General features: G+C 39.8%; 1 protein-coding gene across 1 annotated transcript in view; it reads left to right on the top strand.

Annotated features, from left to right (window-relative positions):
- The first annotated feature begins 1726 nt into the window (after window positions 1-1726).
- C9 (complement component 9) overlaps window positions 1727-26618 on the top strand; it is a 79998-nt gene continuing 55106 nt past the window's right edge. The window contains exons 1-5 of the mRNA XM_011966214.1: window positions 1727-1893; window positions 17514-17619; window positions 18010-18154; window positions 18422-18569; window positions 26447-26585. Coding sequence (XP_011821604.1) covers window positions 1817-1893; window positions 17514-17619; window positions 18010-18154; window positions 18422-18569; window positions 26447-26585 — 615 coding nt within the window. The 5' untranslated portion in view covers window positions 1727-1816. The remainder of the gene's footprint in view (window positions 1894-17513; window positions 17620-18009; window positions 18155-18421; window positions 18570-26446; window positions 26586-26618) is intronic.

The following is a 26618-nucleotide window of genomic DNA, read 5'->3' as shown; positions in this document are numbered from 1 at the left end:
TGCTGGGATTATAGGGGTGCACCACTGCGCCTGCCCTGCTACAGCATATTTGACAGATTTGTACTGTTTCCAAATGTAGCCCATCTGTTATTAGCCAGGACTCACAGGAAGTGTCTTTCAGGCATGGACTCATCCCATGACATAGTTACAAGAGTTGTGGCATCCATTCGAATCATCTTGTTACTTGGCAGTTCTGCATGGCCTACACTCCACAGCAAGCTCAGGAAGAAGTGAGATCAGTCCCATTAAAGACCTCAAATTCTCTGCATAAAAAGGAGAGGGGCCAAGAAAGTAGGTGAAAGTAGATACATTTTACCCCAGGTAGGAACATCAGTGGAAAAGGTAAGGCAGTATTGGACAAAATAGCTGTATATTCTGTCTTCCCTCAACCCCACCCCTTGTTTTGCAGGTCTTTATATGTGCTAATGTTTGAAATTTACCTATAGGTAATAACAATACTGATGAAGTCCCTTTAAGAACTATATCCAGAGATGTCTGATGTCCTTCTTCTCAAGGTAGTCATCCTCAATCTCAACCCTGGCTACACGTTAGAATGAACCACAAAAGCGTGATTTTGAAAGCATGGATGCAGAGTGTCATCACAAGTCAATCAACTTAGAGCTGAGCGGACAGCAGGCAGCCATCACTACTGTTCTCAAGAGTCCCCAGGTCATTCTCTTTTTGCAGTCAATGCTTTAAGAGCAGTTGTGATGTTCACATTCTCTGATGTTCCCAAAAATGCACTGCTCTTCCCACAAGTGCTGGGAAGCGTGAAATGTGAGGGGGAAATTCTTTTTCATGGGCAGGAACAAGTTTTCTATCTCAGATTCTATCTTGTTGACATGTGTGATGCTGAGATAAGGAGACCAGTCTTTCTGGTGGATGCCCTTAATGCCTTCGGGAGTTTACATCTCATTCTTCAAAATGTTCCACTCTGCCTATAAGGAAAGCCAGGATTACAAATGCATTTGCTCACATGGAAATAACCCACACAGCCCATTTGCAGATTAAAAAAAAAAAAAAAAAAAAAAAAGCATCTACGTCTGTGCCATCCTTTCCATTAAGTGCAGTTCTGTACTAACTTTGACTTTATGCCTCCATGAGAAGCATCCACAGGCTTTCTTTCCCCCAAAATTGCTTACTCCCTCATCTTCCATCCAACCCCTCCAGTCTTGCAACATAAGAACTGCTGGGGGTTCTTCATTTTTGTTTCTGGGTTTTTTTTGGTTTGTTTTTTTGTTTGTTTGTTTGTTTTTGCCAGAATTTTGCTCTTGTTGCCCAGGCTGGAGTTCAGTGGCCCCACCTCGGCTCGCCGCAACCTCTTTCTCCCAGGTTCAAGCGATCCTTCTGCCTCAGCCTCCAGAGTAGCTGGGATTACAGGAGCCCACCACCATGCCTGGCTAATTTTTTGTATGTTTAGTAGAGATGGGGTTTCACCATGTTGGCCAGGCTGGTCTCGAACTCCTGACGTCAGGTGATCCACCCACCTCAGCCTCCCAATGTGCTGGGATTACAGGCGTGAGCCACCGTGCCCAGCCTTTGTTTCCATTTTCACACAGCACTGCTGCCCATCTTAGGGACTTCAGCATTCACAGGCCCATTGCCCTACATCTACTTGTCAATATGAGAAAGCAGGAGGCCAAGAATTACAAAATGATTCTCCTTTGGTTGGACTTCAGTACCCAGGCCACCCAAATTGACAAAAACCCTGAATGCAGACAAACAATACTTGTTCCCTGTCCTCTGGCCCTTTGCAAATAAATGCCTTACCCGACCTGCTCTGCCACCCCACTCGCAGCCACCCAGCAAGAGCAGCATGTCAGCCTGCTGGAGCTTTGCAGCTGCAATCTGCATTTTAGAAATAAGCGTCCTCACAGCAGAGTACACGCCCAGGTGAGTCAGTTACTTTTCTGCTTGTCTGTGGAAGTTTCCTGTAGGATTAGCATTTCAAGGTCTTTTTAGCAGCAAAGTACATAACAATGTTAATCCACATTGCAATATACAGAGCCCTAGCATTTAAACTTTGAAAAAAGATAAGAAAATACATAGGGTGCATCTTTGCAAGTTTTCTATGGAAATCTGCTGCTGTTTCTGGGTATTTATTTTCAACAGACACTCAAATGTTAAGATTGAGGTATTCTTTAAATATTTGGAATTATAAAATAGAGCTTGTTTTCACCAGTGTGTGATAAACCTGGGTTTATTAGTGCCTGATGTCTAAGAAGTTTAAAATTAAGGAAATTAATCTTTCCCTTACTCTGCCTCAATGTCTGACCCCTTTAACATTTGGATACATCACCCTTTTGCCTCCACTTTAAGCAAAGGTTAACTATTTTGTTTCTTTTCCTTGACATCCTGAGTTGTGTTCAGAGGCATGCATTTTGTTTAGGGCCATTTGGGATTTAGGTCATATTTCTTCCATTCCAGAATTGTGGTGATGCAGACCTGTCACTCAGGCTTTGACCGAAGACACTTTTTCTCCTTTTTCTCTGATCCTAATCAGGAATGCAAAGCCTATGGCAAGTCACCCAGGAAACAAATCACCTAGATAATAAGTGTTTATTGAACACCTACACTGTACCGAGAAATGCTGGAGGTTAGGGTCACATGAGGCATCCTTCCTTCCAACCTGGAGTCATCGGAGTAGACATCGAACTGTGTAATTCAATACAGGATGATCTGTCCTGGTGAAGGTACTGAAATATTCCTCACTTCAGCAGTATGGCTGGGGGGAACGTCTGCCCAGGTCCTGTTCCTCTGCTCAGACATAATCATAATCTGCTTCCAATTCCCCATTGGTCATTTGACTCTTGGTTTACCAAATGCTGTTTTGAACTTTGATGTCTGTCTCCAGTACATCTTCGCCTGCCTCTTGGCTGCAGTTGGAGGCCACCACTCACCAAGTGGGTTATTCACAGGGCTGCATCTTTCAGGAGGGGGTACCCAGAGGTGCTAGACAGACAAACATGGGCGCTGCATCCAGTGCTCGACCAGACCTTTCCTTCATCCCTCCTCTTTCCATATTATCTGTAAAGCATTGTACCATTCAGGACATATTTTTGTTTGGTGGGCATCTGGGCACAAAAGGAATGTGGAAAGGCAGTTCCTCCAAGTTGCTTTAGCTCTCTTGAACTTCACCTGACCCTGTCTTCAGCTAAAAAAAAATAGTAATAATAATTCAAACAACCCACATTCCTAGATTGTGGCTCCTGCTGATCAAAAATGAGAGGCTGTGGGGAAGCTTCTATTGCTTTGAAGTGCGTACCCCCTGGGTCCTGGCCACACTCAGCTGTTTCAGGGAGAACCGGAAAGTCCCCTTAGCTGGACCCCAGCTCCAGCAGCTGCACGGCTGAGTTTGGTTTGGCTTCGTGGGCTCCCATTGCTATGCCCTCTTGAGTTTGCCCGGGTTGCCCTGCTCTGAACGCTCTGTGCTTTGCCCTTTGACGGGGGTTGAAGTCAAAACAGAGTGTTCAGAGCCCTCAGTCATGAAGTGAGATGATTTGTTTGAATAATAGCTAACTGAAAATTGCAAAATAACTTTTAAAAATATAAATTTACCCTCAGAATAAAGCATTCCTCTGAAGCTAGACTTCCCAGGCCCAGATTGAGGCCCCATTACTTACCAACAGTGTCAGTTTGGGCAGGTTGCTTGGCCTCTCTGTACCTGGGTTCCCTCATCTGTAAGATGTGGTTTTATTTATGTCCCGGGACTACCGTAACAAAGCACCACAAGCTGGATGGCTTCAAACAAAAGAAATGTATTGTCTCACAGTTCTGGAGGCTAGAAGTCTGAAATCAAGATGTTGGCAGGGCCATGCTCCCTCAGATACTCTGGGAAGGGTCCCTCCTAGTTTCTGGTGGTGGCCAGCACTCCCTTGTATTTTGTTTTTTGGTTTCAGGTCTCTCATTTCAGTCTCTGTCTCTATCATCACAAGGCCATCTTCACATCATCTTCCCATTGTATGTGTCTTTATAAAAATGTCCCCTTTTTAAAAGGACACCAGTCAGATTGGATTAGGGCCCACCCTAACGATGGCATTTTAACTTCATTACCTCTGTAAAGACCCTATTTCCAAATAAGGTCCCAATCTTATTTGATACTTAAGACCAAATAATTATCTGGGGCTTAGGACTTCAACATACCTTTCAGGGATGGCGGGCAGGCACAATTCAACTCATCACAGTGGTAATGATAGCATCTATCTAATAAGGTTTTTGTTGTGAACATTAAATAGATATACATGTAATGTACTTACGACATCTGTGCCTGGCGCATGGTAAGAACTTAATAAATGTCAGGTATTTAAAAAAAAATAACCTTGCTGTGCTTTCACTTTGATATCTTTCTTGTTTAAGAAGGAAGGGTTGGAATTACAGCTAGCCTTCAGGGCTCTTCCATGGCTGAAGACATCTTAGCCACAGCTACAGTGACCTATTATTACTGGAGAACTGTCGGGGTTTTCTAACTACTGTTTTTTTCTTTTCTTTTTTCTTCTTCTTCTTTTTTTTTTTAAATGAAGATTAATGTGCCCATGAGAACTGGCCATGAGGGGGATATCATCTCTTATGTTTCTCAAGGTAGACCATCAATGTTAAAAACCACCCTGAGCGTAGATTAGTAGCTCAGAGCACTACTTCTGGAGCCAGGCAGCCTGGGTTTGATCCCAGGCACCACAATTTACTGGCTCTGCGCCTTAAGTAAATTCTTTAACTTCTCTAAACCTGTCCCTCACCTGCTAAGTGGGAAAGATAATGTGTCCCGCTGTGAGGAATACCTGAGATAACAAAAACAACATGCTTACACAGCGCCAGGTAAACAGGAAGTGCTCTGTGAGTGTACCTATCAGTACTTTTTCTCTCTAATTGGTAAATAACAAAATATGCACATGGTTCAAAGATCAAAAATAAAACACGGTACACATTGAATATCTTACTTTCCCCAGTCATGACTTTCTGTGAGGTTTGTGTTATTATATGTAAAGTATATTAAAGTATGTATAAAGTGTTTTAAAAACACTTCTTCACTTCCACCTGATCCTACCTCTACAGGTTGTCACATATATGAGTTTCTGAGTATCCTTCCAGTAGTTCTTTTGTAGATTTAAACCATAGACTCATATGTAATCTTATTCTCTCCCAGTCTTTCACAAATGATAATCATATTATATATACTATCTTTTACTTTCCCATTTTTTTTTTTTTTTTATGGCATATCCTGGATAACTTTCTGAGTCAGTATGAGGGAGCTTCCTCATTCTCATAGCTGATTAATTCTTACTGATGAACATTTGGGTGTTTCCAATCTTTTGAACTAGAAATAATGTTGCAATGAATATCCTTGTTTATGTATCATTCTGTAAGTGGTTAGGTGTACCTGAGGATTAATTCCCAGAGTGATCTGAGTCAAAAGCTAATCACTTTGTGACAGTGCTAAAATTGCCCTATTTGTATTATTTTGCATTTTCAACAGCAGGGTAAGAGAGTACTTGTTTCTCACGGCCTTGCCACAGCAACTGTAGGCCAACCTTTTGATATTTGTCAACCTCATAGGTTTAAAAAAAAAGTTATTTCGGCACGGTTTTAATTTGCCTTTCTCTTATTGAGTCAGATTGCACATTTTTTCATACACTTAAAGGCCATATGTATGTTTTTCTTTGTGAACTATTCATTTCCTTTGTCCATTGTTCCATTGAGTCTCCTGTCTTTCTCTTACATATTTCTATGATCAATTCATAAATTAGTCTTGTCTCTGATATGAATTACAAATATTTTTCCCTGTTTGTCATTCATCCTTTGACTTTACGTGGTATGTTTTAGTGGAGTTATTTTCATATTTAATTTATTCTTCACTTTTTAAATAGCGAAGGTGTAGTAGACTGGGGATTAGAAGGCCTGAAAGTGACTGGTTACCTGGGCTCTGGAGAGAAGTTGTCTGGGTTTCAATTCCTACTCTGCCACCAAGTAGCTGCTGTCTAATCTGAGGGCAATTCCTTACCATCTCTGTGGCTCAGGTCCTCATCTTTAAAGTGTAATAATAATAATAGTAGTAGATATTTAAGGGATGATATAAGAATTAAGTGAGATGATAATATAAAGGCTTAAGGGAAGAATTCCTGACACATATAAGCGCTCACAAATGTTAGCAATTATTATTTAATTTATTTTAATTCAATTTATCTCAACAATCTAGAAAATATCCAAACATTCATTAATAGAAAAGTTTTGGATATCTAACAAACTGAAGACATTTAAAATGTCACTTTTTCCTCCTACTTTGGTTATATTCTCTTAAGTTTTTCATTTTTATATTCCATGCAAGTGAACAGATGTTTATTTATGAACTACATTTGGCCAAATAGTATAATTTGTTTACTTGTCCATTTAACACAGCAAACAGTTATCAACTTTGTCAGATGAGCCAGACGTTGCGTCAGGAACTGTAGTATAATGTTGAACACATTACGAAGGATCCCTGCCCTCTCTGGGCTTACAATCTAATGAGGAATGCTAACAAGGAAATGGCAATTGCAACTCAGTCAAGTTCCCTTGTTGCACCTCAGCCAAGTGAGGTCTGTGATGCTCCTGTGAAGCTTCTCCAGTCCACTTGCATACTGGCTTCCTCTGCTCTAACCTAATCGAGGACTTTGTTCCTATAATTCTTCCACTTTTCTCCTGAAGCATCAATACCTCCCTTTTACTGAATCATTCTCAATGGCATACAAACATGTTGTAACTTAAAAAAAAATGTTGGCGCATTTCTCCACATTACTCTAGACCCAGCCTCATGGTATGAAATACCCTTTTATATTCTGACAACATCACATCTATATCTATGGTAAAACACCACTTATATGCTGACATCCCCACATCTATACCTATGGTGAAATACCACTTAGACTCTGACAACTCCCACAGCTGTATCTCAAGTGCAATTGCTTCCCTGAGCCCAGTGACCAATTGCATAGTCAACATCTCTTCTTGAAAAATCTAATAGGCATCCCAAACATAACATGTCTGGAGAATACCTATTGATTTCTCTACTCGTCTCTACCCACCCTGCACTACCATTTATCAAGTTACTCAGATTAAAACCTGGGACTCATACCTGACACCTCTATGTGTGTCATTCCCACTTGCAACTTAACAGTGAGTCCTGTTGGTACTATATTTAAACATATCCCAAACCTGATTGCTTTTTACTATCTCCATGGGCACCACTCACTCCAGCCCAAATCACTATTATTTCTTGCCTGCCTCCATTTTTGTCCACTCTCCAGTAGTCAATTCTCCATCTAGCAACCACGGAAATCACTGGAAAACACAAACCTCAGTGTTACTTCTGCTCTCCAACTCCTCTAAGTATTCCCAGCAAGCTCTGACTCAAATCCAAACGCCTGTCCATGGCCTGCAAGGTAAAGCTGCACCCTTCCCTGTTCCCCAGGGGCATTTGCACTCTCTTTTTTGCTCACTCTACTCTAACACCATGCTTGCTGTGCCTCCAACATGCCACGTCAGTGCCTTGCATTTATTTTTCCCTTAGCTTGGAAAACTTTATCCAGACCCTCACAGAGCTTCCTCTCTCAATTCATTCGGACCTTAATGGACTATCACCTTCTACCTCCCCCACTTTTTTTTTTCTGTGTAACAACCCATTCCAAAATAGTACCTTAAAAGAATAGCAATTATTTCCTTTGCTCATAAATCCAGGAGTTTCCTGGGCTCAGTTGAGTGGTTCTCATGGATCTCCCACATAGGTGTAGTCAGATGGTGGCTGGGGCTGGGGTCATCTTGATGGCTTATTCACTCACATGTCTGTCACCTGGGCTGGGCAGACTCAGTCAGCTGGGCAGCTGAACAACTGGGTGTCCTTGGGAATCTCTCTCTCTCCACCCCCCTGCTCGTAGGTGGCTTCCTACACAGTGGTGAAAGACTTTCAGAGCAGGTATCTTCAGATAAACCAGCAGAATTAGCATGGCCTTTTGTAACCCAGCCTTAAAATTCATACAGTGTTACTTCCTCTGCCTTCTACTCATCAAGGTTGTCACAAAGGCCCAGCCAACTTCAATAGAAGCACACATAAACCCTATTTTTGATGGGAAGAGTGTCAAAGCATTGCTGGACATATTTTAAAAGCACTACACCACCTCTGAGAGGATTCTTTCATTGCTCTCCCTCCCAACTCCTGTCCTAGGGCACTCTCTATCCTCTTACCCAGCCTGCTTTGTTTTCCTTCATAACTCACATGTCTTAAGAAATATTGCATGTTGCATTTTCTGGCATACTTGCTTGCTTATTATATCTCACCCACCAGAGTGTAGGCCCCATGATGGCAAGGACATTGTCTTGCAGCCTTAGCCACTAGAACAATTTCTGACATGTACCAGGTCCTCAGTAAATGTTGGTGACCCTCGGCTCATTTAAGCCACATGAGAGAAGCTCTGAAATAAGAGTTGAGAAATCAGGAAAGGTTCTTAAAAAACTTAGTGTTGGACACTGCTGCTATATTATCTTTTCATCTTGACGAGTTGCATGAACTAAAGAAACTGTGTCAGATCCATTGGTTAAAAATGTAGTCCTAATTAGCTTGTATTTCTCCACTCAGAGGAGCCACATTATTGTATTTATTGACAAAAAGATTCCTTCATAAAGTAAGTGCTTTCCTGCCCGGGCCTACCACAAAGTATCCTGGAATTCGAGGTGCTACTGAGGCTTTCTTTTTCTAAAACTGGAAACTCTTCTTCGTGGCAGGATAATAGGACCAGGTGTATATCAATGACCCTTTGTTTAATGCATTTCTGGCCCAGAGGTAGATCTACCTGCCACGTTGATGTACATCACTTTGATCTAGGAAGTGACTTTCAAACTGAGATTGAAACACTTGGAGGTATGTTTTATTTGATAAACACATTTCATCTAAGAATCCAGAAAGTGCCTTACAAATACTTCTCCACTCAGCCTAATAGCACAGCAGGGTGATAGGCAGGTGGTAAGTGTTGTACATATGCAGTCCTTGAACTACAAAAGATGATCTGCTGAGTGAGTTAAGTGGGCTGAGGAGGGGGTGTTGGACTCAGAGGATGAAAGACCGAAGAAGCTAGTCAAGATCACCTATGTTCTTTCTTGACATTTGTGCAGCATATTCTTTCAATAATATATTCTTTTTGTAGGACTTGTCATTCTCTCCGAACAATTCCCATGAGTTCTGCCTTTACTGTGCTTCCAGTGAGCCAGGTACCTGGGACAGTGAAGGCAAAACAACCGGGTGATAAAACAACTTTCAATTTATTTTTGCCTAATTTGACATCATTTAGGTGTAAGCTTAAAATAGGTCCAGGCAAGATTCAGGTTGTCCAACTGACGTGCTTTGCCTAGGACTGCTATATGTTTAAAAATACTTACATTCTTGTTAACTTGCTGTATCTCAAGATGTCTAAAAGTCATGAGGCTATTAGATGCAGAAATTAGTAAATATGCTATGACCACTCAGCTTATTTCAAAGAGGATTTAGGTTGGGGGAAAAAAGCCAGCACAGGAAACAGGGAAACATTGCACTGAACTAAGAGCTAAGAGTTGTCAAGTCTAGACCTAGTTTTCTACTAACTGTTCAACTTTGGATAAGTAGTATAATTCTTCATTTTTAGTTTCCCATCTATAAAAAAGAACTAGTAATGCTTACAAACTTTACCAAGAAAAGGTAAATGTTTAAGGAGAAAATGAGCTTTGAAAATTGTCTAGTAAAATGAATAGACAAATATAAGGTTTTACTTAATCAAAATCATTTATGAGTGTTATGGGCTGAATGAATTGTATCTCCCCCCCTCCGCCCCCACCATCTCATACGTTGAAGTTCTAATCCCCAAAACCTGTTAATGTGACTATATTTGCAGTTAAGGCCTTTAAAAAGGTAATTAAGTTAAAATGAGGTCGTTAGTGTGGGCCTTAATCCAATATGACTGGTGTCCTTATAAGAAGAGGAAATTTGAACACAGACACAAGGCAAGGCCGTGTGAAGACACAGGAAGAAGATGGCCATATACAAGCTAAGGAGTGGGACCTCAGTTGGAGTCAACACAACCTTATCTTGGTTTCAGACTTCTAGCCTCTAGAATTGCAAGAAAATAAATTCTGTTGTTTAAGGCACCCAGTCTGTGGTACTTTGTTATAGAGGCCATAGAAAACTCATACACTGAGCTTAACATCCAGAGAATGTAAGTCCTACTCCCAGGGCAAGAGATTGATATGTAAGAACCTTCCTATGGAGATAAATGAATCATTCAGGGAATGAATTCAAATCACAGTCTGCGAGATCAATAAAAGATCAAAGGCAAAGATCTGGTGCTTTGTACTAAGCTCCAAGTGTGAGTCACACTTTTAATTTAAAAAAAAAAAAGGGAGTCCTTGGGTTAGAAGCTAAGAAGGAAGTAAATAAATGTACATATAATGAACGTGGACCTATTATTATTGCAAATGATGTTAGAGAACTGTCTAGAGGCAATGCCAGTATCATTGGAGCAGGGTCTAGTCACTTATGTGTGGGAAAGATGAACCGCCCTGGTTGGGTTCTAGATTTATCCAATAATGGACTGTAACTCACTCTGGAGTATTTGCAGTGAGTTTTACCTTCCATGCATGATTCTCCAGTCTGTACAGCATCCTCTGGACCAGCATTCATTGAGGCTTGTCTGGTGGCAGCTGAGAAAGATGGAATTTCTGGAACCGAGGAAGTAACCTATCTTGGGAAAATGTTGAAACAAAATGTTAACATATTCATCTAAGTAAACGACAAAGACAAAAATGATAGATGAAAACAGATAATCCAGTTTAAGGCAACAGCACTAATACCGGAGAAAACATACATTAAAAAGATTCATAGAAATGTTAATAGAACCTAGAGGAATTCCTGAAACCAATGATGTTCCAATGAGGTTCCTTTACCTCCTAGTGTAATTTAGTTTTCTATGTATATATTCGTATAGCATCTTGTTCTCATGTTTCATTTAATTAAATATTTACTCACTTATTCACTCATCTATTCGTTCATCAATTGTTTATTAATTTACTATTGTTGGCTATGCACGGGGGTTACAATGGTGTTCCAAACAACAAAACAAAACAAAAACCATGATCCTCAAACTAACTGGAGTTTACATTCTAGCTAAAAATACCAGTGAGCTTGGGGACATTTCTGTTTTGTTCAGCTTGAATATCAAATACCTGGAACATAGTAGGTACTCAGAAAGGATACCAGCTCAGTGACAATTTTAGGTCCATGGTGGTTTCAATCTTGGGTAATGACATAATGAGTACCCCTATACCTACTTGAGGTCCACCCTTCAGATATCATGTATTTCCACCAGATGTTGCCAAGCAGTGTTTCTCAACATTGTTTGAACATGAGAATCACCTGGGTAACTTTTTAAAAACATTGATACCTAGAGACCATCCTCAGAGAGCTTGATTTAATCAGTATAGAGTGGGGATCACAATTTTACAATTCCTATTTTTAATATCTAAGGATTACGATATGTACTTGGTATTGAGACCCACTGCTATAGGGCATTAAGGGGTATGTTCTACACCTTAATGTATTGCCTCTTGACGAGGCCTGTCAGTTCCAGATGAGGCTGTAGTTTTATGGAAATATTCTAGCAGAGAATTTCTTAACCATGTGGTTTCAGATATGCACTAGTACTCAGACTTTCAAGAAAGCAGTTTCTTCTAGAAGTTTTGGCATCCTATGTAATATATTTTTAGCCTACAATTTTAGAAGATAGAAGCTCATCACACCTCCTGATATTCTGGAAGGTGTAGGCATGGGCCAGGCTTACAAAAATGCCACCTCCAGCCAGGAAGCCTGCTTGCAATCCTTGCTCAAAAACCATGTGGATGATTCCCCAGGAGCTCACACCCTAGAGAGATACAGGCCTAGATTTGGCCAAAACCCCATGACTAAGGACTTCCTTCCCCCTCTTTCAATTATTCAATTATTCCTTTTAAAAAGCCTTTCCTGAGTACCTTTTAAGTTCCAGGTATTTATATTCAAGCTGAACAAAACAGGAAAGTCCCCAAGCTCACTGGTATTTTTAGCTAAAATGTAAACTTCTACTTTGGGGATCATGTTTTTGGTTTTGTTTTGTTTTGAACACCATTGTAACTCCCATGCTTAGCCAATAATAGGAAATTAATACATATTTGATGAACAAATAAATAAATGATGAGTGAATAATTAATTCAGTGAAATATGAGAACAAGATGCTATAAGAATATGTACATAGAAAACTAAATTACACCAGGAGGTTAAGGCAGATTCTCAGAAAAAAAATAATGTATGTCCAAGATGAGATCAATGTAGTGAATAACGAATAGCATGGTTAAAAGCCTGAAGACATGAGAAAAAGTGGCTAGACTTGAAATTTTAATGTTCAGTGTAGCTGGAGCTTAAGTGGAGAAAAGTAAAGTTGGAGAATTAGGAAGGGGATAGACCATGTAGAGCTCTCTAGGGAATGTGCGTTTGTTTCCTATCACAGCTGTAACAAATTACCACAAACGTAGTGGCTTAAAACACAAATTTATTATCTAACAGTTCTAGAAGTCAGAAAATTGAATTAAGTTTCACTGGGCTAAAATCAAGGTGCCAGCAGGGCTGGATTACTTTCTGGAGGCTCTAAAGAAAAATCATGTCCTTGCTATTCCCAGATTCTACAGCTGCCTGTGCTTCTTGGCTCATTGCCCTCTTCTTCCATCTTCAGAGCCAGCAACAGCAGGTGGAATCCCTTTTCATGCTTTGAATTTCTCCTGCCTTTTCTCTCTTCACATCTCTCTCACCCACTCTTCTCCTTTAACGAGCCCATGTAATCAGAGTGGGTCCAACCAAATAATACAGGATGATCTCCCCATAATCACATTTGCAAAGCCCCCTTTGCCGCGTAAGGCAACATATTCACAGGTACCAGGAATTGGAACAGGGATATCTTTGCGAGTTGTTTTTCTGCCTATTGCATTATGTTTAAAAAAACTTAGACTTCATCACAAGAGTGGTGGGAAGCTACTGAAGGTTTCTGGTAACTGAATGGTAACATCAAATTTGCATTTTTAAAAGACCCTTCTGGATGCCTTGTGGAAACTGAATTAGAGAGTAATATTTGTAGTCATCTAGGAGATATATAAGGTTGGTGTAGACAAGAAAAAACATCTGAAAGAGATGAAGAGAATGGATGGATTTGAGAGTCATTTACAAGACTGTAAACAACAAATTTTTGTTGATGGCATAGATGAGGACTGAAGTGCAGGATGAGACAAGTAGCACCAGGTCTCTAATTAGAATGACTGTGTAAATGGAAGTGCCATTTACCAAGACAATAAATGCAAGGGAGAAGCATATTGGAGAGGAGAGAAAAAATTAATGCACTTATTTGGGAATGCATTGAGTTCAATAAGCCATGAAGACCTTCGAGTCCATGGTCCAATTGGAAGTTGTATTCAGAAGTGTAAAATTCAGGAAAGATGTCTGGGCTGCTGACTTATCTCTGGGTGTCTGATATGGTTTGGCTCTGTGTCCCTACCCAAATCTCATGTCAAATTGTAATTCCCATGTGTTGAAGGACAGGTATAGTGAAAGGTGATTTAATTACGGGAGTGGACTTCCCACTTACTGTTCTTGTGATGGAGTTCTCATGCGATCTGGTTGTTTAGAAGTATGTAGTACTTCTCCCTTCACTCTCCATCTCTTGTGCTATGTGAAGATGTGCTTGCTACCCCTTCACCCTTCCCCCATGATTGTGTTTCTTGAGGCCTCCCCGGCCATGCCTCCTATACAGCCTGTGGAACTCTGTGTCAATTCAACCTTTCTTCTTTAGAAGTTACCCAGTCTCAGGTAGTTCTTTATAGCCATGTGAGAACAGACTAATACAGAAAATTGGTAACAAGAGTGGGACATTGCTTTAAAGATGCTTGAAAATGTGGAAGTGACTTTGGAACTGGGTAACAGGCAGAGGTTGGAAGAGTTTGGAGGGCTTGGAAGAAGACAGGAAGGGAAGATGAGAGAAAATTTGGAACTTCCTAGAGATTTGTTGAATGAATTTGGTCAAAATGCTGATAGTGATATTTACAATGAAATCCAGGCTAAGGTGGTCTCAGATGGAGATGAGGAACTTATTGGGAACTAGAGCAAAGGTCCTCTTGCTATGTTTTATCAAAGAGATTGGTGGCATTGTGCCCCTGCTCTAGGGATCTGTGGAACTTTGAACTTGAGAGAGATGATTTAGGGTATCTGGTAGAAGAAATTTCTAAGCAGCAAAGTGTTCAGGATATGGCCTGGCTGCTTCTAAAATCCTATGCTCATTTGCATAAGCAAAGAGAACTTATATTTAAATAGGAAGGAGAGTGTAAAAGTTTGGGAAATTTGTAGCCTGACCATGAGGTGGTAAAGAGAAACTCATTTTCTGGGGAGAAATTCCAGTCAACTGCAGATATTTGCAAAACTAAAGAGGAGCCAAATGTTAATAGCCAAGACAAAGGGGAAAATGCCTTCAGGGCATTTCAAAGACCTTTGTGGTAGCCCCTTCTATCACAGGCTTGGATATCTAGGAGGTGAAAATGATTTCATGGAGTAGGCCCAGGGCCCCACTGCTCTGTGCAGCCTTGGGACATGGTACCCTGCATCACAGCTGCTCCAACTCTAGCTGTGCCTAAAAGGGGCCAAGGTACAGCTAAGGCCATTGCTTCAAAGGGTACAAACCCAAGCCTTGGTGGCTTCCACATGGTGTTGAACCTGCAAGTACACAGAAGGGAAGAGTTCAGGTTTGGGAACCTCCACCTAGATTTCAGAGGATGTATAGAAACGCCTGGATGTCCAGGCAGAAATTTGCTATAGGGACAGGGCCCTTGTGGAGAACCTCTACTTGGGCAATGTGAAGGAAAAGTGTCCGATTTGAGCCCCTGCACAGAGTCCCCACTGGGGCAATGCCTAGTAGAACTGTGAGAAGAGGGCCACCATCCTCCAGACCCCAGATTGGTAGATCCACCAGCAACTTGTCCTGTGTACCTGGAAAAGTTGCAGGCACTCAATGTCAGCCCATGAAAGCAGCTGCAGGTGTTACTCTGCAGTGGCACAGAAGCAGAGCTGCTCCTTGCATCCACATTCCCTGAACATGAGAAATGGAGTCAAAAGAGATCATTTTGGAGCTTTAAGATTTAATGTCTGTCCAACTGGGTTTTGGACTTGCATGGTGCCTATAGCCCCTATCTGTTGGCTGATTTCTCTTTTTTGGAAAGGGACCATTTACCCTATGCCTGTACCCCCACTGTACCTTGGAAGTAACTAATTTGTTTTTGATTTTACAGGCTCATAGGCAGAAGGGACTTGCCTTGTATCAGATGAAACTTTCAACTTGGACTTTTGAGTTAATGCTGGAATAAGTTAAGACTTTAGGGGACTGTTGGGAAGGCATCATTGTGTTTTGAAATGTGAGAAGAACATGAGATTTTGGTGGGACCAGGGTGCAATGATACAGTTTGGCACTGTGCCCCCATCTCTCATGTTGAATTGTGATTCCCACATGTTCAAGGAGGAGCCTGGTGGAAAGTGATTGAATCATGGGGCTGGACTTCCCTTTTGCTGTTCTCACGATGGAGGTCTCATGAGACCTGGTTGTTAAAAACTGTGTAGTATTTCCCCCTTTGCTCTCTCTCTCCTGATGTTAAGTGAAGCCGTGCTTGCTTACCCTTCACCGTTCTGCCATTATTGTAAGTTTCTGAGACCTTCCCAGTCATGCCTCCTGTACAGCCTGTGGGACTGTGAGTCAATTCAACCTCTTTTCTTTGTAAGTTACCTTGTCTCAGGTAGTTCTTTATAGCCATGTGAGAATAGACTAATACAGTGTCGTTAGCATAAACATGAAAACCAAAGTTCTGGGGAAAATATAGAGAAAAATAAAAGAGAGAGAGAGAGAGACATCCAAGGACATGACCTTGAGGGAAAATAAGTATTTCAAGGACTATCAGAAGAAGGGGGTCTGCATAGAAGAGTAGGAGTACTAGGCAGAGAAGAAAAAAAGAAATGAAAAAAGAGTCTATAATCCAAGAGAAGAGAGTGTCCTGAAGAGCAACAGTGGTCAATACATTGAATGTCATGAAGCAGTCAGTAAGATAAGAACTGAAAGGAACAGTGAGGCACATGGTAGTCATCACGGACTTGTGCAAGAGCAGTGTTCACAGGGCAGGATGGTTGAGAAGTGTTTGGGATGTAAGAAACGAGATGAGGGTGCTAACTACTTTCTCAAGAAATATGGCTAAAAAGAAAATAGAATTTAGAAGTAACTAAAAGGGCATGTAGAGTTTGAAGGAGGAGATAAGACTTGTTCTTCGGATGACAGAAAAACATAAATGTGTTTCAAGCAATTATTCTAAGAAGTGTTATTGTGAAGGGCAGGAGGGAGATGGAAGTGGCTGGAAGAAAATGTGAAATCAAGGAGGGTGCATGATTTGTTCATTCATTGGCTTTTTATGTTTAATGTCACAAACTTGAACAGTTTATACTACAAATGGAAAGGAGACAGTAGAGACGGAGAGTTTAAAAGGAACAAGATATTCAATGGATCTGAGTCTCTAACGGGAGCTGGGATCTAGAGCATTTGAGGAGAGATTGGCCTCGCCTAGCCTTTTCTGTGGTTTAAGAGGCTTAGCTATAGGAAGGATCAGTGTCAGGTCAGGCAAGTAGAAGTAGGGAATTTGTAGGATTCTTGTTTGGTGGTTTCTGGTTCTGTTGTGTTTTCTTTTTTTATAATTATCCTGGGTAATATTTCAACCAGAAGAGACTCAAATGGTGAACCAACAGAGAAAGGAAAGTTCAAAGCCAGAAAAGCACTGCTGAGCAGTGGGCCTGGGGGTGGAAAGGGAGGCATAAGTGCCAAAATATATGTTAAAACTCAGAAAGATCAGGAATAATTCCTGAAGTGAAGTGTGAAGTAGCAAAGCATCCAGTTTAGGGCATACAGAATACCAGAGAGGGGATACCTGATTTATGAAGTGCCTGCTACAGGAATGGCTGGGCCTGGGCTGGCTGACTTAAATTTGCAAGAGAATGAGGTAACTTAGCCTCACCAGTCTCTTGGTGAGGGGTGATGTATGGTGGATGGCAAGGAAGACACACACAAAAAAATAAAATCAGATTTCTAGCTTCATTAAGTACATAATCTAGTTGGAAATATAAGATTAATCTATGTAAAATGCCTGGAAAGATGCTTGGCTAATTTTCGTCTTTGTCGTTATTTTGTTGTTTTAAATATTTGCATTGCTAGGAAGTTAAAAGTTAACTTACAATACAGACAAAAACAAAAAGATGAGTTGAAAATACAAAACAGCATGCAATTAAGGGTGAAATGAAAGATACAGTAAAAAGATAAATGGTGTAATTTGAGAGGGGATAAAGTACAAAATGAACTGTGTTTGTGAAGACTTCTAGGAAACAAACATACACAATGGTCATTATAAACTGGCATGTTCTATTATCTTAGTTATGACCCACAGCCAACAGAAAGCCGTGGCCCCACATCGCACATAGACTGCAGAATGAGCCCCTGGAGTGAGTGGTCACAATGCGATCCTTGCCTCAGACAAATGGTAAGTGTTCATCTCCCTTCCCCATTGACCTCCCCAAATGGAAACTGTATTGCTAGCCTCTCCAGAAAAATGACTATGAGGCAGGGAGCCCCACAACTGAGTACCAAACCCAGAAAGAGGGATAAACATTCAAATGTATGTTGCTAACTCTTCCAGGAAATCTTTATGTTGTACAGAATACTAAATGAGTGTCCAGAGGACTCATCTGTATAAGAGGCTGCCAAACCTAGAATGCAGAGTGTTACCCTAAATGACATCAGTGACTTCTTCCACTGCTTCTATCTTAAAACCATTGACTCATTGGAGGGATATAGTTGTATGGATGCACCTTTAGACCATACACTTTTTTTGGCATTAGAAATTCTAATTATTCTAACTGATATTGTGCAGTTTCGTTCAAGAAGCATTGAGGTCTTCGGACAATTTAATGGGAAAAGTTGCACCGATGCTGTGGGAGACAGACGACAGTGTGTGCCCACAGAGCCCTGTGAGGATGCTGAGGATGACTGCGGAAATGACTTTCAATGCGGTACAGGTAATCTTTGTGCTCCAGTTGCTCATTGTGGGTTTCTGTGTGCCTTCCTGAATGAAAAGAAAAGAAAAAAAAAAGCATATGCTTCTAGACACCTGGATTTCCAAGCGTGAAAGGCCCCCAAAACAACCATCTATATATTCTGTACGAAGAACTCAAATGTGTTTTTCTGATACTTCACCTCCAGGGTTAAGGTGCATATGATAACTTCAGAAAGAAAGAACAAATTTGGCATTTGACACATTGAGTCTTTCCTGATTTTGATTGCAGGCAGATGCATAAAGAGGCGACTTCTGTGTAATGGTGACAATGACTGTGGAGACTTTTCAGATGAGGATGATTGTGAAAGTGATCCCCGTCCCCCCTGCAGAGACAGAGTGGTAGAAGAGTCTGAGCTGGCACGAACAGCAGGCTACGGGTCTGTATTTTATTTGTACTTTTTCAGATGAAGATGAGTGAAAATGATCTCCATCTCTCTCACTGTGACGGACTGGTAGAAGCATTTGTGTGAGGGACGCAGGTGATACAGCTGATGGGTCTGTATTATTTTTGAACTACCTTTGAGCTTAAAGGAAGTGCTAAATAAGCATCTCAGGATAATTTGGACAAATTGCCTGGCCTCAGTAGGGGTCTGTAGACTGGACTAGATGATCAAGATTTTAGATGATTGTCTCTCAGTCGAGTAAGAGATGAAATCTCTCATTTAGGAACCTCTGGGAGACCACAGCAACATTGACATGACATGTTAACATTTGGAATGAATTTCCAATAGGAGATCGAGCAACTCAATTCAAATATTTGCATTGCTAGGAAGGCTGTCTTCCATTGGAACTTCTCCTGGATCTTGGGAGTTTCCAGCATTCTGGAGCTGACCCAGGAGGAATGTGATCAGAGAAAGCAGTTTTGATGCCAGAGGATGATTATGTTGAGGTTCTGGTTCTCATTATAGAGAACTGACTTTTCACTCATTTTCCATACAAAACCTAGGGCCTCCGGACAGGTGGCTGTGATCTCAGATGGGATGTCTTGGAGTTTAGAACTCAGGACTATACAGAATAAAGAAATTCAGTTCTGTTCTGTTCTGTTCCATATATAGTCAGAGGGCATCCTAGGAATATCTACTACACGGCCTCTCTTAGTCATTCTGAGCGGTTTTTTTTTTTTTGGTTTTTTTTTTTTTTTTTTTTTTTATACTTTAAGTTCTAGGGTACATGTGCATAACGTGCAGGTTTGTTACATATGTATACTTGTGCCATGTTGGTGTGCTGCACCCATCAACTCATCAGCACCCATCAACTCGTCATTTACATCAGGTAGAACTCCCAATGCAATCCCCGTGATAGGCCCCGGTGTGCGATGTTCCCCTTCCCGAGTCCAGGTGATCTCATTGTTCAGTTCCCACCTATGACTGAGAACATGCAGTGTTTGGTACCATCAGAGTGAACAGGCAACCTACAGAATGGGAGAAAATTTTTGCAATCTACTTATCTGAGCTGTTTTTGATAAAGGTGGATTTGTTGCTGTTTTTGGTAAAAGTGGATTTGTTGGAAAATTGTCCTCAACAAAGACACGGTCATTATTCTACCCAGTAGTATATTGAAAGAGATGGTATATGACTTTATTTCCTCACCTATAATGTAATGTGTCTCCTCATAATTCCAGTGCCTGAGTCATAGTAGGTGCTCAGTAAATACTTGGTAGGTGGATAAATAGGCTAATTATTAATTAATGAATATCTATTAAGTGCTTTCTAAAATATTGTCAATTGGCATCAGGTAAGACTGAATTTCTTTTCAGGGACAGGACTCCAGTTCTGGGTATGGAGATAGGAAGATGAAAAAAGATAGGGGTGATGGTCAGAGCAAGACTGGTAGAAGGGTAATGCAGTGGTTCTCAATCAGTGGTAATTTTTTCCCCAGCAGACATTTAACAATATCTGGAGACCACTGTAGCTGTGACATCTTGGAGGGTGCGAGAACGGGGAGTGCTATTGTTATATAGTGGGTGGAGGCCAGAGATGATGCTAAGCACAGGACAGCCTGACCCTAAGCGTCAGTGCCGTGGTTGAGAAACCCTACACTAAGGTACTAGGCAGTTCCTATGATAAGACCTCTATCAAGTTTAGCTAATGGAGGACATGTCTCCTCTTTCTAAGCCAAATGAAACTTCTACTTCTTAAGTCTAGGTAAGAAAAATATCCCAGGATACCAAGAGTCAGGTACTAGATAAAGCATTTCATGTGCCCTTCATACACTTTATACAGTCTTGTTCAAGCAACGTTCAAAAGTACTTACAGTGCCTTTGGCCCTTAGCCTAAAGGTGGAAATCTTGAATCAAATGGATGATCTTAGGCCCCTAAGCTCAGCAGGCCCTCTTAGTAAATTTTAGGCAGTAAATGGTATGGGAGTTTTCCCAAACCTCATAACTAGATGATGGTGTGCTCAAATGAGTCCTGATTCTTTTTATTTATCTCCTCAGGGAAAGATTGTGAGTCCATGGTGAAAGCCCATTACTACTTTATTTTGCTTTAATTGGGATTCAAGAAACAATTTTCTCTTTAATCTCAATAAAACAGCTTAACATATGTTCTTTATTCTCATTCAATGCAAATTTATAGTTTGTCTTATAGGAAAAGAATATAGAAATATTAGCCCATTTAGCTGAAAAACAATCATTCATAATCTATTGGTTTCCTTTGTTCAGGGAAAATAAAAATTTGTTGCATAGCATTTGCCAGGGAGTTTCATAATGAAGCAGGGTTACCTAGGAATTCTTAAATATCTCACGCTTTAACACAGTCAGGGTTGGTGTTGGGGACTATCCCATAGCTGAGTCTTCAAGGCTGTGTAAGAAGGTAGGGCCCCAGCTATGGGGAAAGGTAAGAGCAAGGCTGGTAGAAATGGAAAATGCAGTAGGTCCTGATAGAATCAGTCCATCAACATTTTTTATTAAATTCCCCATTACCATGAGTAACAACCTATGTTAAATTTAGTCTTCATAAAACCTGTTGTTCTATGACAACTTTCATTTGCATAATACTTTAAACTTTTCAAAATATTTTTCCACGCTGTATCTCCATAGATTTTCCTAATAATCCTGGGAGATTGTTAGAGGAGGTATTATATTCATTTTACAGATAAGAAATGAGTGAAATAAACAAGGCCGTTTGAATGATTAGTTTCTAGTAGAACTGAAACAAGTTTCTCTGAATCTCATAAAACTATATTTTTCTATTATACCACCTTACCCTCTCCTCGTTAAAACACCAAGCAACACCCACAGCAGTTCCCTCACATCACTACAAAATCCGTAAGTCTTAACTTCAACACCTTAACTTCAAAGCAAAACTAACCTTAAAAAATGAAACTCCTTAAGTAGCTACTTATCACACAAATATTTGAATTAAGGAATATAGGAGAGTGGTATAAATCAGTAATTAGTATTTAGGAAGAGGTTTCAAAACAACATTTATTGTTATATTTGTAATAGTCTTTCATACCATTAATGTTGCATGTTTACTTACTATAAACCTCCCGTGTTCTTACATGGAGCTGCAGATTCTTTGCGAAATAGAGGTAATAGGAGTAAACTCCCTAATTATAGCAACATGCTTATAAACTACATCTACCCAATTCAATCTGGACAACCTCAACAAGTCCTATCAATAGTCACATACAGTTAGATTCTTCTACATGTGAAAGTCACAAACACTCATGGTAATTAATTTATACTGTTTTCATTTGAAGGCCTCTCACACCTATGTTCTTATGCCAGGAGAACTGAGTTGTATCACAAATGTTTCAGCCTCTTATTTGAAGGCATCTGAGATTCTCCAGAAGTGTTTAGGGAAATCCCTCAGCCCATCTTGCATTCATTGAAAAGGCATAAATCCAGCCAACTGTTAGTGATGTACAATATGCAAGGAATTATTTTTTTGTGATCTAAGCATAACACCACTTCTGTGAAGGGAGCTTTCTCTTCAGTTCACCTGGTAAATTGGAACTGCCTGTGGTTCTAGATGCAGGTGTGAAAACAGGCATCTCTAAGCACTGCCAAAGAACATATGTTTTTTTTTATTTCCCAGATGATGACTTTCCATCCATGAGAAATGTTCATGTTTCTTGGCAAAAAAAAATTGGCTTATTCTAGACTAGACTGGCTGTCCCTGTAGTAGTAGAACCAAGTCCAAAGCTTTTGAAACATTTCTTCCTTAGTTGTGCTTTAGACTGTGGATCAACTTTATTGTAACTTTCCAGATGGGTCCAGCCAACTGGCCAATTTGATGATCTATAAAACAATCACCTTCAAACTAGGATATACATACCACGGGGTACACAAAAACTTGCCAAGAGGAGACAAGTAAGTCTTAAGGTCATAGTTTCCTCAACTATTAATTATTTAGCTAAGCTAATAGTAAATCCTCAACTTCCATATGTACATGTTTTTCACAAAATTAATAAGCATGACAATTCAGCTGCATCCAAGTTGTCAAACCCACTCTCCTTTCTTGCTTTTTTAAACAATCACTTACTTCTTACTTTCTAAGAGCAGTGTATACTCCTCACCCATCTCACATTTACTACAGAGAGGGAAAAAAGAAAACAATAAACAACTCCAAATGTTAGTGCTCAACTGGACTCTGACACCTTGAAGTTTTGTGATCTCAAATTCTTTTTATCAACATTGAAAGATTACCTAATCAATTTTTAGATAATGGAGCAAAAAAAAATTTTTTGATGAAAGATCACTAACTATGGGATCTCTTTTTGGTATATAACTCAGCAAAAGGGATTAAAATTTGTGTGACATTGTTATAAGAACATTTATTTTATTCTTATCTACTTATATATGTGAGTAAAGCTTCTCAGCACTTACAACTATAAAAGTGAAAAGTAGGAATCAAACTGATACTGAACACCATCTCTTCCTAGCACCATGAATGAATGAAGTAATATTCATTCATGGATACAGGAACCAACATATTAATTTAAAAAGAAGACACATTCATTTCATTAAGATAGCTTTCCAATAAAATTTTACTTACGTTTAGTAATGATTTTTAAAAATTTAAGATACTTATGTATGCTACTATTAATAAAGAATTTTTAATACTTAGACCCTATGGTCAAAGAGTATTTAATATTTTAAAATTTCAATTAGTATCTTTTTGGTACAGAAAAGTATGACAAGGTAATTAATGAAAACTTTCAAAGATAAACTATATTACATTAGGTGAAAATTCTGTGGGGGAAATGGAATAGAAATATGAATTCAGGAATAAAAAGGGGCATAGAGTATATAGGAAGTCTGTGTGCCTTCTGTTCACTTTTGCTGTGAACCTAAAGCTGCTCTAAAAAGTAAAGCCTACTTAAAAAGCATAAATAAAAAGGAATAAAAATAACTAAAAAATTTCCAACTGTTAGAAAAATATCAGTGCTGTACGACCCAGCATCACTACAGCATTTATGTTTATTGATTTTATTTTTAAAGTGGTAAAATAATTATATGTTAAAATACAAATAATAACAACATTATTAGGAATTATATTCTTTGCATCTACTTAATCTTAAGATGAAAAATATTAGATATCACACTAAAAATGTACAGGAAAACATAATTTATCAAAATTCCTGTATGGGGAGACGAACGGAATATCTGAAGACTATTACCCTCATCACATGCCATTTCCGTCTCTGAGCTCTTACCCACACATTTCTCCTGCACTAGCCCAATCCTAATTTACCCACCCCTCAAAACCCAAATCAAATCTTTCTTCTTCTAAAACTCTTTTAATGACATTCCCATGGTGATTTCTTCCTCCAGAAGACTCAGTGTGTAAAGCACTCACATGTACCGCTCATTGGGCACAAGTACAATCCTCCCTTTCTACCCATCAGGGAATCGTTCCAGGACTTCTCACACGTACAAAACTTTTAGGATGTTCAAGTACCTGATATAAAATGACATAGTATTCGCACATACCTATGTACATACTCCTGTACTCTTTAAATAATCTCTGGGTTACTTATAACACCTGATACAATGTAAATGTGATATAAATGGTGCTATACTATAAGGGAAAAAAGTTTGTACAATCTTATCATAGATGTAATTTTTTTCCAAATATTTTCAATCCATGATTGGTTGAATCCACAGACACAGAGCCCACAGATATGGAGGACTGACTGTGTATTCTTCCTTGGTCTAGTTTTTGAAATTGGTGATTTTATGTTCTACTCCTTAATTTGAACACAATTCGCGTGGAAGCAGAGAGTATATATAAACTATCTTAATATTCCTCCCTGCCAATTGCAAACGCTGTACCACACATAGATATGGTAGTCACCTAAGAGCTAATCATCAATATAAACAAAGGTTGATTTCATTGTTCACTGAAAACAAAGAGGTACAATGTCTCTGTTAATGTAGCTACACGGGATATGCAGTTCACTATCATATAAAGAAAATGTAGCTGAGGTCTTGTTTAAGAAACAACCCAGGTCACTTGCTTCCACTATTTTACCTCTTTGTGGTGGAGAGGTTGCGTCAAAACCTTAGTGATACAAAATAACTGTTTATTTCTCACAAGACTGGGCTTCACTGGGAGATTCGCCTCAAGCTGCAACAGCTGGGGTGGTTCTGCTTTTCACTGGGGTCAATGATAGCCAGGTTGAAGGGGCAGCGGCTACCCATTAGAAGCCTTTTTCAAGGCAATGGCATGAATACACGAAAGCAAAGGCAACGAATGAGACCTCTTCATGCCCATGCTTTGAACTGGCCCACTGTCACTCTCAACTACATGCCATTGGCTAAAGTAAGTCACATGGCCAAGCACAAAGCCACTAGGGAGGGAAGTACACTTTGCCTGTGATAAGGTCATGGCAAGGGTGTAGATGCAGAGATGGGTAAAGAATTGGGACCAAAATTCTAATCTATCATGAGGAATAAGGTGTTTAAAAAAGTAAATCAAATATATAATTTATTTTCTTTTTTCTCATATTCAAATTAATAGGTCTAATTTTTGTCCCTATATTAGAACTTTGGGGCCGTAGCATTTTTCATGAAAGGTATTTTGGTGGGACAAGCAGTGAGAGGTGGTCCATTTTATCTATATGTCAGCCTTGAGGAAGATATTTATGTGTCAGTTTGTTAACTTGCTTTCCATTAAAGTTGAACCACTTTAGATTCACTAGAACTTTGTAGATTCAAAGTTTATGTAAAATGTGCTATTTGTATAAAGATGTTGTTTTTAACTAACCCACTAGCAGCAGGAAACCCTTTCAATTATTTCTCTTGCATAAGCCATGGGTTTATGGTAAACTACCCACTCTTTGACAAATTGGTCTTAAAACCAACATCCAGATTTGTAATCCAGTTCATTGGAGTTAGGAATGTGGCCTAGGGCAATGGAAGAGTTTGTGTTTTTGTGCCAAGGTAAGTTACAGATTTGATCTGCAAACCTATTGGCCTCCCTGGCTTGGGGCCATTTATTCCAGATACAACCTAGACAGCAATGACTGTTCCTCCAATTAACAGAGGTGTATTTCACAAGGAAATAACTGCTTCTTGTTCGTGTATTGTTTCTAAGCCTAGAAGTAAAATTTAACTTTTTTAAAAACTAAATAAGATTTATATTTATGAATGAAAGCTTGCCAAATAAAAATATTTTGCTGTGGGAAAAAAATATAACTTTTGAGAATGCCTTTCCAGGATGCTGAAATTTTTGTGTTCATCTTGGAAAGTGTAATGGGAATAATACAAGCCTGGAGGGAATGAGGTTCTTGACAAGCAATGAGACAGCTGGAGGAAAAGGCTTAAGTTTAAAGAAAATGGGGAGAGAGAGAGAAAGCCCCAGTGTTGATTCATAGATGAAAAATTACATGCATATGTTATATTGGCCCCCTGAGATGCTCTGTTCTCAAATAATTTAAATAGTTGGTATTACAGCATCAGTTATTGGTTCACTAAGGGAGGTTAGGTAAGAGTTACAGCAGTGAAGTTAAAACTCCAGGAACCAGATGGTCCCATGTGCCTTACTTATTGCATTTCTTTCATTGCACTCTAAACAGTGCCTTAGTTGCCTAAAAGAGTTCATAAGGCCCTCCTAAGGTATGCTTTCTGCCAGGGACGCTGAGCCAAGGTGAACAGGCTTTTGCTTCTGTTTCTGATTATAGCACACACATATTGGGTGACGGTGACATGAACTGAAGCTGTCTCACTTTTTCCAGCTACAGAGGGCTGCCTTGCATTATGTTGTGCTATTTTCACTTCTGATACTACTCTGTTCATTCTCAGGATCAACATTTTAGGGATGGATCCCCTAAGCACACCTTTTGACAATGAGTTCTACAATGGACTCTGTAACCGGGATCGGGATGGAAACACTTTGACATACTACCGAAGACCCTGGAACGTGGCTTCTTTGATCTATGAAGTAAGTCTCCTCGGAGGAAAACACATTGTTCGA

Source organism: Mandrillus leucophaeus, unplaced genomic scaffold, assembly GCF_000951045.1.
Source record: "Mandrillus leucophaeus isolate KB7577 unplaced genomic scaffold, Mleu.le_1.0 Scaffold119, whole genome shotgun sequence".
In the NCBI taxonomy this organism is placed as follows: Eukaryota; Metazoa; Chordata; class Mammalia; order Primates; family Cercopithecidae; genus Mandrillus; species Mandrillus leucophaeus.
The sequence above is the reverse complement of the archived record's forward strand: the minus strand, read 5'-3'. Positions and strand labels throughout refer to the sequence as shown.